This window comes from Ranitomeya imitator, chromosome 7 (assembly GCF_032444005.1).
Source record: "Ranitomeya imitator isolate aRanImi1 chromosome 7, aRanImi1.pri, whole genome shotgun sequence".
Classification (NCBI taxonomy): Eukaryota; Metazoa; Chordata; class Amphibia; order Anura; family Dendrobatidae; genus Ranitomeya; species Ranitomeya imitator.
The window spans coordinates 118,261,372-118,281,482 of NC_091288.1; the positions used below are offsets into that span (position 1 = coordinate 118,261,372).

A 20,111-nucleotide genomic window follows, 5' to 3' on the forward strand; every position below is an offset into this window, starting at 1 on the left:
AAAGCTGTGACTAAAAATCATGGTTATTCCACAAAATATTGATTTCTTAACTCTTCCTGAGTTAAAGCATTAGTATTGTTGTTTCTAAATTATTATGAACTTGTTTTCTTTCCATTATTTGAGCTCTGAAAGCACTGTTTTCTTTTTCTTTTTAATTTTGACCATTTCTCATTTTCAGAAAAAAAAATACAAAATGTATTGCTTGGAACTTCAGAGACCTGTTGTCAGTAGTTTATAGAATAAATTAACTATTTTACATGTTACTCAAAAATATACCTATAAAGAGAAAAATCAGACAAACTGAACATTTTGCAGTGGTCTCTTAATTTTTGCCAGAGCTGTATGTTGGAAAATACTATTCTAAAAACAACACCTCTGAACATATTCAAAACTGCTGTCAGGTAGTTTTTTCTTTCAAATAATTTTTATTATTTCTTTTGGAATTTAGTATTAACATGCGGAGATAGTCATGTAATCAGCTCTCAGGAGAATAAGGGTCAGGAGAGGGAGGGAGGGAGGTAAGGGAAATGGGACTGGGAAAGGGAAGTGCAACTTTGTGGACACGCTGTCCAGTCATAACAGAATTTGATAGTTATTAACAATTCTTAACAGATTAACATATATTATCCTCACAGGCCTTTTTTTATTCCAAATAAACAGATTAATTGTGGATTGAATATTAGTCAGGTAGGAAGTGTTGACTTTTAGGGGAGTGTTCTCAATATATAAGAAATTTTTGGGACGATAAAATTTTTTATTGCCAATACTTTGCCCCACCATGAGAGATCTTTGGTGCCGAGGAAATTTAGGTCCTTGTTTATAGTCTCCAAGAGTTTGTCCAGATTTTTCTTCATTATTGTGTCTAAGTTTTTTTTAGATGATTGTACCTAGATAGTCTAAGTCTCCTTCTGACCAACTTAATGAAGCTATGTCCTCTATGTTCTTTGTTTCTGATTCCGTCAGGTAAAATGGCAATATTTTTGATTTATTTTCATTTATATTGAAGAAGGTAATATTTGAAAAAATTTGAAGGGTTTTTTGTAGCTCAGAAATTGATTCATAGGGGTCCGTCAAGGTAAACACCAGGTCGTCGGCAAAAAGCCCAATCTTGTAATGACGTGTTCGCGTTTGTAAACCTTTTATGATATTATTTTGCCTAATTGATTGCGCCAGTGGTTCCATTGATAAAATGAAAAGAAGCGGAGATAAGGGGCAACCTTGTCTTGTACCATTTGAAATATCAAATGGTGTAGAGGAATAATTGTTTGCATAAATTTTAGCTTTTGGCCTTGAATAGAGTGCCATGACGCTGTTGATATGTTTTTCGTTACACCCAAATTTCCGTAAAACTGATGTTAAATAAAGTCAGTTTAGTCTGTCAAAAGCCTTTTCGGCGTCTAGAGTTATAATTACCGTTGGCACTTTAGAGGAATAGAATCAGCTGTGGAGGATATCCACTAACTAAAACATAACTTTTAATGATAAAATGCTAAAAAATGCGCACCCAACAGGACACAAACAACGAATAAAGTGCTCAGGTGAACCAGTGCTCAATATAAAAACGTAATGGTTTGATCTCACCCAAGCTGCCGGACACCGTATACTTCCAAACGACGCAAAAGAGATCCATTTTTATATACACTTCACATAGTCTTCATATGGTATATTGTGTCAGCCCTTACTATAGCAGGAGAGTTATTTTACCCGTTGGCGTTTTCCACGAGAGTCTCTAGCCCTCCCCCTGTCTGGACTCACAAGTCATATCCACCTACTTGTCTATTTATCATATATGTGCACCCCGTAGGCTTAGATTTAGGTCTTGTCTAGGGCTCCGTTACATTCTGGACGCCCCCCTAAATTTGCGCTAGCCGGCGCCTCGCTGCTATGGATGAGGTAGTCGGCTTGCGTTTCAATGCTGGAACGCACTCACCTAGGTAATATGCAAGCGCCGACCAGGATGTGACGTGTACAAGAGGGCGCTGCAACTTCCGGTGTTCGCGTCCCCCATGTGTCAGTGTTTACAGTCCGGTAACCATGCACATACACATGGTGAGTAGTATGATGGTACTCCATCTTACGGCCACTTTTAACAATCTACTGCCCCAATCGCATTTGGGGGTGTGCACCTGTGTTTAGCATACCCCGTATTTATGTTTTGGCATGATGTATGGTTTTTGAGCGTACCACTGCATGACGCTTCTGACCGCGCCATATACGTTTGTACATGGGGGCGTGCACCTCATTTTACATATAAAGATGCCGGCATGTCTCATATATCTCCCTGAGTGCTTATCTTGCACTAATGCCTGTAGCAGCACTATGTGTTTTTGTATATATGAGGGCATGCATTTTGATTTTGCATACTTCTTATTAAGATATAGGCATTGCTAATATCTCTCGGGCATAATCGTCATGTGACACCTTTGACCACGATGTGAATTCTTGTACTTATAACATATTGTGCACTATGTGGCCATGGTCCGCTCCGAGTTTTCTCAAACTCCAGACATTGCTGATTAGGGGGAGGGTTTTTTTGGATATATAGGGAGACTCTTTGGTAATGGGCTGTAGTCTACCAGAGACTGTGGACACAGACGGTCGCTTCCAGTTTGGGAGGCCTAGCCACTGCAGGCCCCTTACTTTGCACGGGCTTATCCTGACAACTTATGTGCCTGTTGGCACTTCCTTCTATGTGACTCCCCTGATGATGCTCCATGACCGGAGTTGAAACGCGTAGGGAGGAAGAAATTGGACTTTAAAGGATTAAGGACTCTGTCTTCATATACATTGGGTGTGTTGGTCCCCTATAGTGATGTCCATTTGGGGCCTGTCCTTGTCAGGACAGGAGTTACACAGGGGCTACAGGGTAGATATTTGAACCTCAGCCCTGCCTCTGCCTTACAACCCTGGATCTCTTTTGTGTCGTTTGGAAGTATACGGTGTCCGGCAGCTTGGGTGAGATCAAACCATTACGTTTTTATATTGAGCACTGGTTCACCTGAGCACTTTATTCGTTGTTTGTGTCCTGTTGGGTGCGGATTTTTTAACATTTTATCATTAAAAGTTATGTTTTAGTTAGTGGATATCCTCCACAGCTGATTCTGTCTTGAGCCAGAGGGTACTTGTATGGTGTGACTATTGCACACTATTGCTTCTCTTGTCACTTTAGAGGAATGAATCAATTTGATTGAGTTAATAAGTCTTCTAGTGCCATCTTGGTGCTTGACGACCCGTAATAAAAGTAGAAAAAGAAATCATAGTTCCAGCTCCTTAAAACGATTAGTTTATTGAATCCAAAATATAAAATCCAAATATCCAAAGTGAGAAAACTCCCAGCGGTTGGTGCTAAGATAGCAGAGACCTGCGGTGATCACTGGTGAGCTGGCTATACACCCTCTTTTTCATATTAGACCCGTAATAAAACCCATCTCGTCCCCATGAATCAATGACGGCAAATAGGATTTGAGCCTATTTGCTATAAGCTTGGAGTAAATCTTCAGGTCTGTATTAATTAGGGAAATTGGCCTGTAATTTTTAACAAGGGTTAAGTCGGAATTGTGTTTGGGGATCAAAATAATTGTCGATTCTAACATTTCTGCTTGAAATTACCTGAGGAACTAGCTATATTAAAAAGATTTTGTAGATGTGGGGAAAGTAAGTTGGTGAGCGTTTTATAATATTCGTTTCCGAAGCCATCTGGGCCTGGCGATTTAAAGTCTTTGAGATGGAGGATGGTTTTTTCGATTTCTTCTTGGGAGAATGGGGAAGTTAGATTTTCTAAATCGTCGTGGGTCAATTTTGGAAGGTAAATTGAGGTCAGAAATTTTTCGATGTCACAAATATTGGGATGTGGGGTGGAAGGTTGGGAATGTAAATTATACAATTTGTTGTAATAATCTGCGAAGGAGTTGGCTATATCTTGGGCATGAGATACCATTGTACCATTTTGAGTTTGTATTTTGGTGATCCTATTTACCTGTCTTATTTTTTTCATTCTATTAGTCATGTATCGTGTTGGCTTATTAATTGAGGAATACTGTTTCCTTTTGGAAATTTTAACCATGGTGTGATATGATGGAAATAAGATTTTCTTGAGCTCCTGTCTGAGTTTTAGTAGCTCTGTTTTAATTTGAGTAGATGGGGGGGTTTGAATTTAGTTGTTCGCTTTCCTTATCTTTTATTTTATTTTGAATATCCTCAATCTGGATCCTGAACATTCTTTTCCTTTTTGCAGAGATTTGGATCATGATGCCCCGTATGACCGCTTTATGGGCGCACCAATGGGTGAATGGGGTTGTTTCAGTGGGTGAATTTTCTGTGAAATAATTTGTTAATGATTTTTCTATTATTGATTTGTGATCAGGGTGGTGTAATAAGTTAGCGTCACATTTCCATAGTGGATTTTTATTAATCACGTGGCCAATTTGAATTTCCGCTGAAACTGGGGAGTGGTGTGAGAAGGTTTTCCTTTCTATAGTACTTCTATGGATTTTGGGGAGCGTAAAGATATCTGATAAGATTAAGTCAATTCGTGATGCTGATTGATGAGGGTCAGAGAAATGGGAGAATTCAACTGAAGTGGTGTTTAGGCACCGAAAGATGTCAAATAATTCATTTTGATGTATCCAATTGTCTAAAGTGTGTGGTCTGTATCTATTTGGGTTGGAGGAATCCATATTTGCGTTCAGAACCATATTAAAGTCTCCTAACCAAATCATGGCACCTCTCTTGACTGACATGACTTTTTTATTTACTTTGTTCAGGAAACCTATTTGACCCGCGTTGGGGGCGTAGATATTAACAATTGTGCAAATCTGGTTATTCAGAGAACAAACAAGAATATGAAATCTCCCTTTAGCATCTTTGATCTCCTCTAGAAATTCAAATGAGATAGTTCCTTTGATGGTGACCACGCCGGCTTTCTTTTTTGTGCTGTCAGACTTGTAGATATATGGGAAGTTTTTATGCGAAAATTTTGGGTTGTCTATGTGTTTAAATTTGGATTCCTGTATACAAATTATTTCGGCATGGCTTTTAATTAATTCTCTCCAAAGGGTGTGTCTTTTGTATGGACTATTTAAACCTCTTACATTGTAAGATAATAATTTTAGACTCATTGTGTACAAGCAAACCTGTGAGGATTAATAAACCTATAAACTTTAAATAAGAGTAAGAACAATAAACAATAACAACAATAAATGTCCACTTGAAGTGGTCCACTGCAGTGAACCTGGCTTCACCTGTTGGGGGGAAAAAGTTTGTGTTACATGCTCCCAAGCAACACCTTCTTAGTTGATGAACATATAATGTTTGTAATAAATCCTTAAGATTAATTTTAACAGTAACAGAAACATCCAAGGTAATTTTGGATTTTTTCTTTTGTTTTGAAGAAGTGTACTCTCATGAGTGTGTCTCTGGGTAGATCTTTAGGGATAGTGGGCGGTTTTCGCAACCTATGGATTCTGTCAATTTCTAACTCTTGCTCCATTAGGGTAGGGATAATTTTCCTGAATAATTTTTTGGTAAATTCTTCCAATTTATTTGGGCCTATAGTCTCGGGAATCCCCCTAATTTTACTATTGTTTCTGCGATTTCGATCTTCCAAGCCCGCTACCTTGAGCTTCAATTTGTGCATCTCTTTTATGATGTCTTTGTTTATTTTAGAGGTAGAATCTGGCCTCTCCTCTATCTTTTTGATTCTATCCTCAAATTTGTCCATCCTTTTGTTGAGGAGGGATAGTGAGTCTTCTAGCAATTTATTTTGTTTATCAAATTTTCCGTTCATACTATTTTCAAATTTATCCATTTTTTCTGTCAGTTTAGACAGAAGATTCCTCACAGAATCCATTTCAAATCCTTGGGTATCGTCTAGGTTTGGGTTATTTTTTGTTTCGATTTAGCTGGGCTTAAGTTAGGAGAGGTCTCTGAGACCTCGTCGGATGAGTCATGTAGAGTAGTACATTCTTCTGCTGTTGCCCCTGGAATTTTCCTCTTTAAAGAAGTAGATGAATCCATCTCTTCAATAGTAGTGGGGGGGTCTTTTTAACTCCATTGTGATTGGCGAGTTTGTCATAGTCCGATTCCTCATTATCTTTTAGTGGGGACCTGGACCTATTGGGACTTGTTTTGATTATCAGGTCTTTTTGTTTATATTTTGTCTGAGGATAAGTTAGGTCAGTGGTCCCCAACTCCAGGCCTCGAGGGCTGCCAACAGTGCAGGTTTTCAGGATTTCCTTAGTATTGCACAGGGGTTGGAATCATCACCTGTGCAGATGATCACATTACCACCGATGCAATACTAAAGAAATCCTGAAAACCTGCACTGTTGGCGGCCCTCGAGGCCTGGAGTTGGGGACCCCTGAGTTAGTTTATAGCTCTTTTGCGTTAAAAGCCCTCTGGGCTCCTAACTAGTCGCCGGCAGTGTGAACTATGCTGCAGTCTCCTCTTTTCTTGTAGATATGTCTGGGTCTTCAAAGCCACCGACGTTCTGGACCGTCGGTCTCCGTTGTTCTCTACACCCCCTGTCCGTCGGTGTGATGCAGCTTCCACCAGGGGGCTGGAACTCCCCACCTCCAGAAGATGGCGTCAATGCAGTCCGGCCGGCGATCTGTGTCTTCTTCTTGTGCTGCCGCGCTGTCGTCTTCTGGTGCAGGAACGTTCCCAGCCAGGAGCTGGAACTTACCACCAATTGAAGCTGAAACTGTTCGGGTCCGGAGTCTGTTTTCCTGTGTTGACTGGCGCAGAACATCTGCTTCTGGTCGTTGACAGGAGCCGGTCGCACACGTCGCCTGGTCCGCCGTCGGCCACCAATAAAATGGCGGCTTCTTCTGTTTTCTTCTGTGATGCTAGGTCAGGGGGAGTGTCGGAGGTGGCGTGAGGCGCTGTCTGTCACTTCACCGGATCCTCCCTGAATCTTCCCGACCGATCCTTATTCGTTCTCTCTGCCTCCGCCTTTCAGTCCGGGGAGGCTTTGTGCCGTATGGAAATGGGCTGGGTGGTATATTCCCCTATTGTGTCAGATGACGGCTATCCAAGATGGCGCCCAGAGAGTCGGTGCAACACTAATTAGCCGGGCTGGTGTCGGGGTGTGGGTAATAGACGCTGTAACTCGATAATTCTGGGGCTCTTCTGTTGTCAGTTGGATTAACACAGTACTGGGTAGGTAAGCTGGGGAGTCACAGTCGTTTATCAGGGAAGAAACCGGCAGGAAAATGGCTGAGGGTTTCTATCACAGAGATTGACAGGCCTCAAAATGCTGACAGAGATTTCTCCCAAAAGAGTCAAATTAGTCATAAATTTAGGCTCTCTGTTACCCTTGTGAGATACTGGGAACGTACCCTCAATTATTTTTACCGAAAGATGTCGTTTTTTCACGGTTTGAGTTGATTTCAGACGATGTCACTCAGGAGCTTAGGCACCACACACCTTACGCCATCGCTGCCTAGGCCACTCCCCGTCAGGTAGTTTTTTAACCATTCGGGTGCTTTTCAGGAATTAATGCAATATGGCATAACAGGATGGAAAAATTTTATTTTTACCACCTAAATGCTGCTAACTTTTGAACAGGCCGCTATAGTTGGCAGACTCTCAGGCCGTTATTTGGCCCTGTATTGCCATGGCAAACATCAGTATTGTCTGCAAAGGATTCTCTACAAAGAGTTAACCCCTTCACACTGCAGCCCTTTTTCATTTTTGTTTTTCGCTCCCCTTCTTCCCAGAGCCATAACTTTTTTTTTTTTCCATCAATATGGCCATGTGAGGTCTTGTTTTTTGCGGGACGAATAGTACTTTTGAACGCCACCATTGGTTTTACCATATCGTGTACTCGAAAACTGGAAAAAAACTCCTAGTGCAGTGACATAGCAATAAAAGTGCAATTGCACAACTGTGTTTTGTTTTTTTCTTTTAACCATGAGTTCATAGACACCAAATATGTATAGGTTGTTTTTTATTTAAAGGGAAGGTGCCATCAAAAATTTTTTTTTTCAGAAATTGTAAAAATGTAAAGAATTAATGATTACATTTTCTTAAAAAATATTATCATTTGTTTATAATTTAGTAAAATATGAAAAATAATTTGAAAAGTTTTGGAATTTCCACTTTTCAACACTAGGGGGAGCAGCTGCTGAAATTTCAGAAAAACCTAGTGTACAAATAGCTCACATTACTGCACTGCAGTAATTATGGGCGGAGTCTGCTGACGTGTGTGATGTCTCCTCTCCTCTCCTTATGGGTGTTTGCTAAGGGATTAGAGAGGATGATTTTCAGGAACCCAGTGAGCAGCCATTTTGTTGGTGACTGCAGAGTATGGCTGCCGTCACACTATCAGTATTTGGTCAGTATTTTACCTCAGTATTTGTAAGCCAAAACCAGGAGTGGAACAAATAGAGGAAAAGTATAATAGAAACATATGCACCACTTCTGCATTTATCACCCACTCCTGGTTTTGGCTACAAATACTGAGGTAAAATACTGACCAAATACTGATAGTGTGAAGGCAGCCTTATACTGACAAGTAGACGGTCACCAAGGATGGCAGGCAGCAAAAGGATTCTGGGAGATATGTGGTGGAGGGAGCAGGGTGACAGCAGCACAGAGTATTTCAGGAGAGCAGTGTGCTGGTCTATAGGGGCCCCCTGTTTGGTGCGCGGAGCAGCCAGGGATTGTACATAGAGCGCTGTCTTTTATACACATGGATGGACCGTCTGCTCCACAGAAATCCAGGAAACATTTCTGCGGATTGATGGCCTGGTCTGATCCAGACTTTGCATGCAGACCCCATTCCCCTCCTCAGATCCTGTTTTCTCCATCCTGTCCTGGCAATGTGTGAAAGCGAGGCGACAGGCGCAGGCCGGGGTGACGCCGGGAAGGAAATGTAGCCATATAGTAACGATAAAAATGAGACCCCTCTCTTCAGCTGCCTCACCAGCCCTGACTGCACCTAACTGGAGGTCATGCTTTACCCTCTATTACCCCAGACCCGCGTGCAGGTGCTCAGCCAGAACCACCATAGAATGGGTCCGCTTTCTGAAGATAATACTGCCATAGTGTTCTCGCATAATACCGCCATATAGATCACACACAATACTATCAAATAGATCACACAATACTGTCATACAGTTCTCACATAATACCACCATATAGATCACACATAATACCGCCAGTGTTCTCACATACCGCCATATAGATCACACATAATACCGCCAGTGTTCTCACATACCGCCATATAGATCACACATAATACCGCCAGTGTTCTCACATACCACCATATAGATCACACATAATACCGCCAGTGTTCTCACATACCACCATATGCTTCTCACATAATACCGCCATATAGATCACCCATAATGCCGCCACATAGATCTCACATGTATTGTAAATAAAGACTCGGCCAGAATAAAGTCCTTTATTAATCTTTTTTATACCATACCGAACACATAATCCTCGACTCCCTCATCTCCCACAACAAAAATAATAAACCACAATGGGGAAAGACACGCAGGGGGGGAGAGGAGTGCATAGGAGAGGATTAGATACTGACTGCTGAGCCATGTATCTAATCCTGTCCTGTGTGATACTGTGCTGCGCCGTGTATCTAATCCTATCTTGTGTGATACTGTACACAGGACAAGATTAGCTACACAAGACTAGATTAGCTACACAGGACAGAGGTAGCAGTGGTAGATGGTATATAGAGGCAGGCAGCAGTGGTAGATGGTATATAGAGGCAGGCAGCAGTGGTAGATGGTATATAGAGGCAGGTAGCAGTGGTAGATGGTATATAGAGGCAGGCAGCAGTGGTAGATGGTATATAGAGGCAGGCAGCAGTGGTAGGTGGTATATAGAGGCAGGCAGCAGTGGTAGATGGTATATAGAGGCAGGCAGCAGTGGTAGATGGTATATAGAGACAGGCAGCAGTCGTAGATGGTATATAGAGGCAGGCAGCAGTCGTAGATGGTATATAGAGGCAGGCAGCAGTGGTAGATGGTATATAGAGACAGGCAGCAGTGGTAGATGGTATATAGAGGCAGGCAGCAGTGGTAGGTGGTATACAGAGGCAGGTAGCGGTGGTATACAGAGGCAGGTAGCGGTGGTATACAGAGGCAGGTAGCGGTGGTATACAGAGGCAGGTAGTGGTGGTATATAGGGGCAGGTAGCGGTGGTATATAGGGGCAGGTAGCAGTGGTATGTAGTAGCTGGTAGCGGTGGTATATAGTGGCTGGTAGCGGTGGTATATAGGGGCAGGTAGCGGTGGTATATAGGGGCAGGTAGCGGTGGTATATAGGGGCTGGTAGCAGTGGTATATAGGGGCTGGTAGCAGTGGTATATAGGGGCTGGTAGCAGTGGTATATAGGGGCTGGAAGCAGTGGTATATAGGGGCTGGTAGCAGTGGTATATAGGGGCTGGTAGCGGTGGTATATAGGGGCTAGTAGCGGTGGTATATAGGGGCTAGTAGCGGTGGTATATAGGGGCTAGTAGCGGTGGTATATAGGGGCTGGTAGCGGTGGTATATAGGGGCAGGTAGCGGTGGTATATAGGGGCAGGTAGCGGTGGTATATAGGGGCTAGTAGCAGTGGTATATAGGGACAGGTAGCAGTGGTATATAAGGGCTTGTAGCAGTGGTATATAGGAGCAGGTAGCAGTGGTATATAGGGACAGGTAGCAGTGGTATATAGGGGCAGGTAGCAGTGGTATATAAGGGCTGGTAGCAGTGGTATATAGGGACAGGTAGCAGTGGCAGATGCATAAGAAAATAAAAACTCTGTACTTACCTTCAGTCCTCTTCCAGGAAGTGCTGAGTCATGTTCAGGGCAGAGCAGTGTGACGATCTCCCTTCTCTGCTCTGAACAGGTCGGCAGTGATTGCAGCCTGTGCTGTAATACTAAGTACAGGCTGCAATCACAGCTCCTGGCTGCAGATACTCACCCTGGACCTCGCTCCCAGCAGCAGCTTCTCTCTGGCAGCTCCTGCTATGATCGCACACACTGAGCTCTGTGTGCGATGACAGAGGAAAATAAAAAACAAAATGGCCGCGATCTCCTCTCACAGCTGTGACGTAGCAGCCCAGGGGGCGTGCCCAAGTCACAGCTGAGAGGCAGAAGAAGCGGTCGGAGCCCGACTGTTGGCTCCTATGCCCATGGCTGCCGTAAGTGAGGTGTGCAAGTGTCGTGTCCAGACACTTACACCCACACTAATGAAAATGGCGGCCTCCAGTGGCAAAAGTAAAAATGAATAAATAAAAAAGTATTAAAGTACTACATTTACTTTTGTATTTTTTTTGTATTAAAAATAATTGATTATATAATCAATAATTATTAATACAAAAACTAAAATCACGGCACCCTCCCTTTAAATGATGAAAAAACAAAAAAAAAAGTTTGTTTAAAAAAAAAAAATTGCCTTCATTTTCCGACATCCATTTTTCGTGATCTCGGGTTGGGTGAGGGCTTATTTCTTGCTTGCCGAGCTGACATTTATAATTATACCATTTGGTGTGGAAATTATCTTTTGATTGTCTGTTATTGAATTTTAATGCAATGTTGCGGCAACCAAAAAACTTAATACTGGCGTTCTGACTTTTTTTTTCTCACTACGCCGTTTACCTATCAGATTAATTTTTTTTATAGCTTGATAGATCTGGCACTTCTTAACCCAGCAATACCAAGCATGTGTATATTTTTTTTTAATGGGGGTAATTTGAGATATATATATATATATATATATATATATATATATATATATATATATATATATATATATATATATATATATATATATATATATATATATATATATATATATATATATATATATATATATATATATAAATAAATTTTTTTTTTTTTTTTAAACATTTTTTCTTTTTCACTTTTTGCATGCTTCAATAGTTTCAACGGGAGACTAGAAGCTGCAGTTGTCTGATTGGCTCTTCTACATACAGGCAATGATTAGATTGCCTGTGTGTAGCAGAAATACTCCCTTGCTATGAGCGCCAACTGCTGGTACACTCGCTCATCACTAATGCTAACCCGCGGTCATGTGACACGTGCCGATGGGCGGGATTAGGGACGCTCTTCGGCGTGATCATATTAAATGTCAGAGACTGACAGCGGCATTTAACGGGTTAACATTCGCTGAGAGATATTTCGCTGGATTCCTGTTTTTGACGGTCAGCGACTGATCCTGCGTCCATAGGCTTCCATTATAGCCAACGACGGACAATGCAGGATACGTCGCTGGGTGATTTTCCGACATACAGAAAAAACGTCGCCAGACGGGCAGAAGTTTTACCACGGATCCTGTGCACAACGGATGAAATGGAAGGACATCCATCACAATCTGTCGCTAATACGAGTCCATGAGGAAAAAAAACAGATCCAGCAGAAAGATTTGCTGGATCCATTTTTTTCCAATACAACTGATTTTGACGGGAGCAAAAACATGGAAGTTTGAAAGAGGCCTCAGGGGCACATGTCAGCTGTTCAAAAGAGCTGACATGTGCTGGGAGAGATTTGGGCTCCGCGCCGAAGCCCACATCAAAGGGAGGGAGACGACATGTGCAATACATGTGCGACGCATGACATGAAGGGGTTAAAAATGAACATGTTATTTTGTCCAATTACACTTGAGCCCCTGAAATGAGGAAGCTTTATAGAAAAATGGTTGTAGTTCTTAAACGTTTCCCAAGGAAATTTTTCTTCAACCCCTTTATTTAAACCTGAAAATCTTCATTTCCATTGTATCTCAGTTGTTGAATTTTCAGTAAAAAATATTGGCCTGCAGAGCTAAAATCACGGAGATTCCTCCAATGCCCAAATATTTCTGGACCCAACTGTATGTATTCTCTCGCTACAGCTTTGTAATAGAGGTTCTAATAGATTTCTCATTTTGCCACTTATAACCAGTGTCATGCATAAGGGGGGATTTTGCATACATACCGATTTTAATCAGTGATTTATAACTCTTTTCAGTGCAAATAGCATTTCTACTTTGGAAGCAATACGCCACTGTCAAAACCTGACTGAATTATATCTGAGGAAAAATAACATTTCCAACCTGAGCGAACTATACTACCTGAAAACTCTTCCGAGACTGAAAGTATTATGGCTGTCAGAAAATCCCTGCTGCAACCCAGATCCACACAACTATAGAATGACCGTGCTAAGAAATCTCCCGACTCTTCAGAAGCTGGACAATCAAGGTAAGAAGCCTTCTTCTGTGTCTGACATGCTCTTGTGTTATTGGAAATGACACAAGAATGACCGAAATATTGGCTACACTGTAAGCAGTCGTAACTCCCCAAATAATGGAGAGATTTGGAGCTGATTTGTGTTCCGGCAGAAGGCACTAAGCTGTGATGTTCTAATCCGTACACCGTACACGTCCAGACTCCGTCACAGGTGGTAACTGCGGATTGCTGAGAGTGCAGGTTGTTGGACCCCGCTGATTTTGTATTGATGAGCTATCCTTGTGATTGGTCAGCGATATAAAGTAAGTGGGCAACCCCTTTAAAAATGTAGTGTGTCAGTAGCTTGCTGACTCGTTATTAGTCATCCGTTGCTCTGCCATTTGAAACGGATCTGTATTTTGCTTACTGGATCCATTTCAAATAGAAGATTCCTTGAAAGTTCACATGTCCAGAGGCATATGTTCCACCTCCAGTAAGCAGAAAAGGGATTTGTTTAAAATGGGAGAACCAGCGAAGGCTAATTAATGGATCCATTTCCCATAGACTTCAATGTTTAAAAAAATAAATTAATAAATAAAGATCCAGCGGACATCAGTTTTTTAAAAACGGACAAAAAAGTTGGGTCTGCACAACCATTTTGTCAATGGATTGCTGTTGGATCTGTTCTAATGGATGATTACTGGACTACACAGAAGTTAGTGGCTTAATAAGCATAATATTGGAATTTTGGGTCCATTGCAAGGAAAATTCCCTTTTGAGAACCTGTGGTGCATGTTCAAAAAAGCAGGTGGACAAATAAGAACCCAGATATTCTAACTCCAAAGCACTGTTTAGGCAAGATTGGTTGTCTTTTGTCAGGATTTGGCTCAGAACCAGATACCCAGCTGCCAGGACAAATTGTACAACTCAATTTTGTAATTTTGCTTCAGTAACTATAGAAATATTTGATTAAAAAAAAATCTAAAAGCACTGAAGAAGCAAACTATGAAAACCAAAATGTGTCAGTGTCAAATCTTTTGGCCGCGATGGTATATAAGAATTTTCTTTATTATTTTTCACTATTAATAATTTTCACATCACATACACAGTATTGTCCGTTAGTTCCTTACCCAAGCGGGGGAATGGTGAGGAAAGTGTGATGGTTTTCTTAAAGGTCAGTGATGTTTTGCTGTGAGACTGTAGATGGCAGCAGTGTCTCATATTTTCCTCTATTTTTCCCTTTCACTCCCATTAATGCTGTGTGCAATGTCTTCATAAATCTGGAGCATTAACTGTTTGTTCCTTTGTGGGTCAGGCATTTCTGCACGGAGGAATAATCAGTCTTACTTCAGGAATTTGTGTAAAAATGCTAACACAAGGTCGTATACCATAAATACTTCTCCTTATTTCATAAACCAGGAGACAGATGGGTGCTGCTGTGATTTTGTAAGATTATTTGGTTGGAGAGTTGTATCTGTTAATGTTATAATTTGTTCTATATTTATTATGGGGTAAGGGGAGAGTTCTACATTAAAAAAGAGCAATTCTGCAAATTTTCCTACTTGAAGTTCTTTTTTTACAGAATTCAACATGCAGTATTAGTGACATGTAAAATGCTAGATATGCTTTAACATGTTTTTACTCAGTGTGGTGGTCTCCGGTAAAATTGCAACATTCTGGCAAAAACTAACAACTTGGGACCTTTATCATTCTGAAGATCGGAGGGATTTTTAATTTTAGAGTGTACTTGTAGGTTACCTAGGAAAAGGGGATTCTCCGCCACTAGGCTCTATGCCTTGAAGCAGGGGTGCACAGCCTGCGGCCCGTGATGCCATTCTGTTCTGCCCCCTACCTTATGGACAGAAAAAGGCTTGATTGACAGGTTAACAATATGTGAGCAGCCACACACAGGAGAGTAGTGGCATCTGAGGAGCAGGGACTGGGGTCACTTAAAGGGAAACTGTCAGGTCCCCTGTGCCCCCAACCGTACTGAAATCCCCTGCCTAACAGTCCCTGTATTACATTACACACACAAAAGTATTTCTAAAGGGGGTTTATGTAAATGAGGCCTTTGACTAGTCGATGGGGCGTTAGTGTTCCCATACTAGTCGGCACACTTAGATGTTATCACACCCCTGTGGGCATGACAACATAACTTACAAGCGCCAGCGTCATTAGTAGCACATTCACGCGGCTTCTTCCCCGCTCATCATTGATCCTCTAAAGCCAGGCGCACACACATGCTGGCTTCAGAGAGGCGCCCTGCATGATCGAAGTGTGGAAGACACAACTGGTGGTGGCTCCAGGGTACGGGGGACCTGACCGGTTCCCTTTAGCCCATTTGACACTCCAGAAAAGAGTATGTGAATGAGACTGGGAGCCTTCCGTGTCTGCGGCTTGATCCACTGTAGTTTCTGGGAGTTCTGAAGCATAGGCGGTAAGCCTATTGTGTGATCTGTTGTAGATGTGCACACAACCTCTTTACGGTCTATTCACACTTTTTATGAGGATTAGAAGAGGATTTGACTATTTTCCTATTAAGTTTTACTCTGTTCTGCAAAGGAGCTAATCAGTTCAATTGAGTCAGAAACTTATTAGAAGAATATGTTTATGTGGATTTAGGAGCAGAATCTATTTCTAAATCCCCTGTGAGGCAGTGACCGGTGTTATATGCGAGGGTCGATATGTATTCCCCAGGATGCGGACGGAGTCCTATTAGACCCGCTGAAGTGCCTTGTAGTCACAACAGGACACCTGTGATTTATAGGGCAAAATAAATAAAAGTAAGCGTGGACCTGTGCAAGCTATTTGGCCTAGGCATTGTTCAGGAAAAGCCGGTATTGGCTTTTATTTTGAAACGGACTGCAGGAAGGAAGTGGGGCCGGTCCGTTTACTCCAGGCTGGGTCTTGCAAGTGGCCTATGGCCACAGTCTCCAGTTTGAGAGAAAAAACCCTGCAGGAAGGTTTGAGTGTGTCAGTTTGGGGTTTGCATGGTGTAGAGCAGACACCTCTGCCTGTGTGAGGGAACACAGAGCCCAGCGGGGCGAACTCCTGGCACCCCACAGCGTAATATGGTGGTGCGGTCGCACTCAGTAACCGGACGCATTTATAGACTGTTTTGCTTCCCAGTTGCGATCCGTAGGATACTGTTTCTTTTGTTTGTGAGTATTTGGACATTAAACCTACGTTTACTTTGAACTTTCCTGGGTCACTGCCTCATCACTGCACAGCGTGGACACCGCTGCACTACGCCCCGTAAAAAAATATATATATATATATACGTACATTCCCACAATGAGTATTTGGTGAGTTTTTGATGTTGCAGATTTTCTTCAGTGTCTATTAGATTACTTGTATTTTTTTCATTGCATTTTTTTGTGTATTTTTATTTTATTTAATTTTTTTCTTCATCGTCTCATTGGGGGACACAGGACTGTGGGTGTATGCTACTGCCGCCAGGAGGCTGACACTAAGTAGGTATAAAAAAAAAATTAGCTCCTCCTCCATAGTATACACCTTGCCACTGGCCCTGACAGCTCCAGTTTATGCTTAGTGTCCGTAGGAGGCACATCTCTGGGTTTTCCCAGATGCTTTTTTCTCTGAAGATAAGACAGGGGCGACGGACCCTTTTGAAGGGGTCCGATCTCCCCAAACCAACAACGGGCGAGCACGTGGAGTGTCGCCTCCACGTATCCTCTCCCGCGACGTGGGATTTTTTTGCCGGACTAAGAACCTGACCACCCTGAGGTAACGGAACCCTAGGTTGTACAGGCATTCATTCCTTGTCCGTGCACCCTCCACTTCATCACCAATGCACGGCTACGGTGTTTAAAGGAGGCAGACGGTCCCTCTCCTCACCTTCTGAAGGGTGTAAGGAGTTAGGGTGCCTGCACCGTCTTTTAATATTTATATATGTATATATATATTTATATGTGGATTTTTTATGTCTAACCTTATGCGCTGTCGGAGGGCTGCACAGGGGGGGGCTCCTGCTTCATCGCGCGTTCTGCTGGCGACTATGTCCGGCGCTGTGCTGGTTTCCAGCGTTTTTCCCCACAAGCAAACTTCAGCAGAGGCATGGGCGGATGTCCCGCCCCTTTTTTAGGCGGTTTCCTGTTCGCCTGAGGCATTATGGATCTTGTAGTCTGAGCATGGGCGGAAGTCCCGCCCCTTTTTTGGCGGCTTCCGGTTTTCTCTGTACAGCCTGTGGCATTATGGGTCTTGTAGTCTGGGGGAAGTCCCACCTCCATGGCGACGGTTTACTTCCGGTTTCGAGCACCCAGCTTTCCCGGAGAGCAGGGGAAATAGTAAAATCTAGATCCCTGCTTCGGCCTAAACCGGGTCCATGTGCGGTAACTCCTCCCACTTTTTCAGGCATCCGCCCTGTGAATTAGTTTATATGTGTGGTTTGCACAGGAGACATGGTTCAGTGTTTGAGAGCATACGGGGACACAGGACTGGGGTAAGTGCTACTTCCCTCAGCCTGACAACAGTATTTGTTCTAGACCTAGTAGCTCATAAGGAGATACGGAGCATAACGGCTTTAGAGTCATCATGTCTAGAAACCCTAAAGGTACCGTAACACTAAGCGACGCTGCAGCGATACCGACAACGATCCGGATCGCTGCAGCGTCGCTGTTTGGTCGCTGGAGAGCTGTCACACAGACAGCTCTCCAGCGACCAACGATCCGAGGTCCCCGGTAACCAGGGTAAACATCGGGTTACTAAGTGCAGGGCCGCGCTTAGTAACCCGATGTTTACCCTGGTTACCATCCTAAAAGTTAAAAAACAAACGCTACATACTTACCTACCGCTGTCTGTCCTCGGCGCTCTGCTTCTCTGGTCTGGCTGTGAGCGCCGGGCAGCCGGAAAGCAGAGCGGTGACGTCACCGCTCTGCTTTCCGGCCGCTGTGCTCACAGCCAGAGCAGAGAAGCAGAGCGCCGAGGACAGACAGCGGTAGGTAAGTATGTAGCATTTGTTTTTTTACTTTTAGGATGGTAACCAGGGTAAACATCGGGTTACTAAGCGTGGCCCTGCGCTTAGTTACCCGATGTTTACCCTGGTTACCAGCGAAGACATCGCTGAATCGGTGTCACACACGCCGATTCAGCGATGTCTGCGGGGAGTCCAGCGACGAAACAAAGTTCTGGACTTTCTTCCCCGACCAGCGACAGCACAGCAGGGGCCGGATCGCTGCTGCCTGTCACACTGGACGATATCGCTAGCCAGGACGCTGCAACGTCACGGATCGCTAGCGATATCGTCTAGTGTGACGGTACCTTAAGACTCACTCAGTTCTGTATTCCTCATGCATTACCTGTCGGTCTGCTTTTCCGCATGCGCAAAGTAACCATCTCTGTGAGGCTTGTGATTCCGAGCGCGTGCAGGAGCCCCCGTCTGCTACCCTGTCTGCTTCCCCGCCGGCTATCCTGCCGGGTGTGCCTGTACCTGGGTCGGCAGTGTCTCCCCCTGAGTGGGTCATATCATTAACGCAGTCTATGGCGTCTCTAACAAAGGCGGTTGAGTCCCTTCAAGCCCCTGTCAGGGACATTCATCCGCCTGTTTTGGAAAGATCCTCCGATTTTCAGGATCCTCCGGCCTGCAGGGGCCGTACTCCCTCTAGGCAGACACAGGGGAAACGATCCCACACAGCGTCTCCCGGTCCGTCAGGTGCATCAGCATCTTTGAATCCTGTCTCTCGATCTCCCTCTCCTGCGGAATTGAGTGAGCACGGTTCGGACTATGACTCAGAGGTGTCTTTTGATTTAGAAGCTCCTGGTTATCAGGAATCTGTTGACAGTCTCATTGAGGCCGTTAACCAGACTTTGGGAGTAGAGGATGTGGCCACCTTACCTTCTGGTCATAAGGTGTCCTTTAAGAAATTCAAGCAACCTCATAAGGTGTTTTCTACTCATCCTGAGTTTGAGGATTTAGTCCAACGTCACATGGAGCGACCGGATAAACGTTTCTTAGGCCAGAAGGCCCTAGGTGCAAGGTATCCGTTCGCTCCAGAGCTTTGTAAAAAGTGGGCAGAATCCCCTTCAGTGGATCCTCCCGTGTCCCGTTTGGCCTCTAGTACGTTGCTGTCTCTTCCTAATGGGTCGTCTATTAAGGATCCGACTGATCGGCTCCTAGAGAGTCTAGCTCGGTCTATGTTTGAGGCTTCAGGGTCAGCCCTCGCACCGTCTTTTGCGGCCACATGGGTTGCCAAAGCTACGATAGCTTGGTCAGAGTCTGTAACTAAGGCTCTTCAGGATAACGGGTTTCCTGTAGAGGTGATAGAGATGTCAAATCAGATATCTTTAGCAGGAAATTATCTGATTAATGCATCCTTGGATGCGGCAAATTGTTCAGCATTGGCTGCGGCAAATGCTATTGCTATCAGAAGGGCCCTATGGCTAAGAAATTGGCGGGCGGACTCTACTTCAAAAAAGTCCCTTACATCCCTTCCTTATCAAGGTGTCCGTCTTTTTGGCGAAAAATTGGATCAGCTTATATCTGATACCACGGGAGGTAAAAGTAATTTCCTTCCTCAACAAAAGGTTAAGCAACCTTTTCGTCGCCAATTTCAAGCAAGATTTAAATTCTTTCGTAACTCCCGGTGGTCTGCGGCACCAAGCGCAGGTCCCCCAAGTCGGCCTGTCCAAGACCGGGAGCACCAGGTCTCCTATAGGGCCAATCCATTTGCAGGAATGCGGTATCAACCGTCAAGATCTAGGGGATCTAGATATCCTCGATCTTCGGCTAAATGACTGGAGGCAGCCTCTCGTCGCTTCCAACAGAGTAGGCGGTCGCCTACTACTGTTCCATCAGTCCTGGCTGTCAGTTGTTCACGACAGATGGGTAAGAGACCTGGTGGTTTCAGGGTACAAAATAGAGTTTTCCTGTCTCCCTCCAGGCCGGTTTTTTCCGTCCAGTCTTCCCAGTTCAAAAACCCGT

General features: G+C 43.6%; 1 protein-coding gene across 2 annotated transcripts in view; it reads left to right on the forward strand.

Moving 5' to 3' along the window:
* Positions 1 to 20,111, forward strand: part of CFAP410 (cilia and flagella associated protein 410) — a 249,374-nt gene that overhangs the window by 90,030 nt on the left and 139,233 nt on the right. For both annotated transcript variants that reach the window (XM_069733765.1, XM_069733766.1), the window contains one exon: positions 12,975 to 13,204. In XM_069733765.1, coding sequence (XP_069589866.1) covers positions 12,975 to 13,204 — 230 coding nt within the window. The remainder of the gene's footprint in view (positions 1 to 12,974; positions 13,205 to 20,111) is intronic.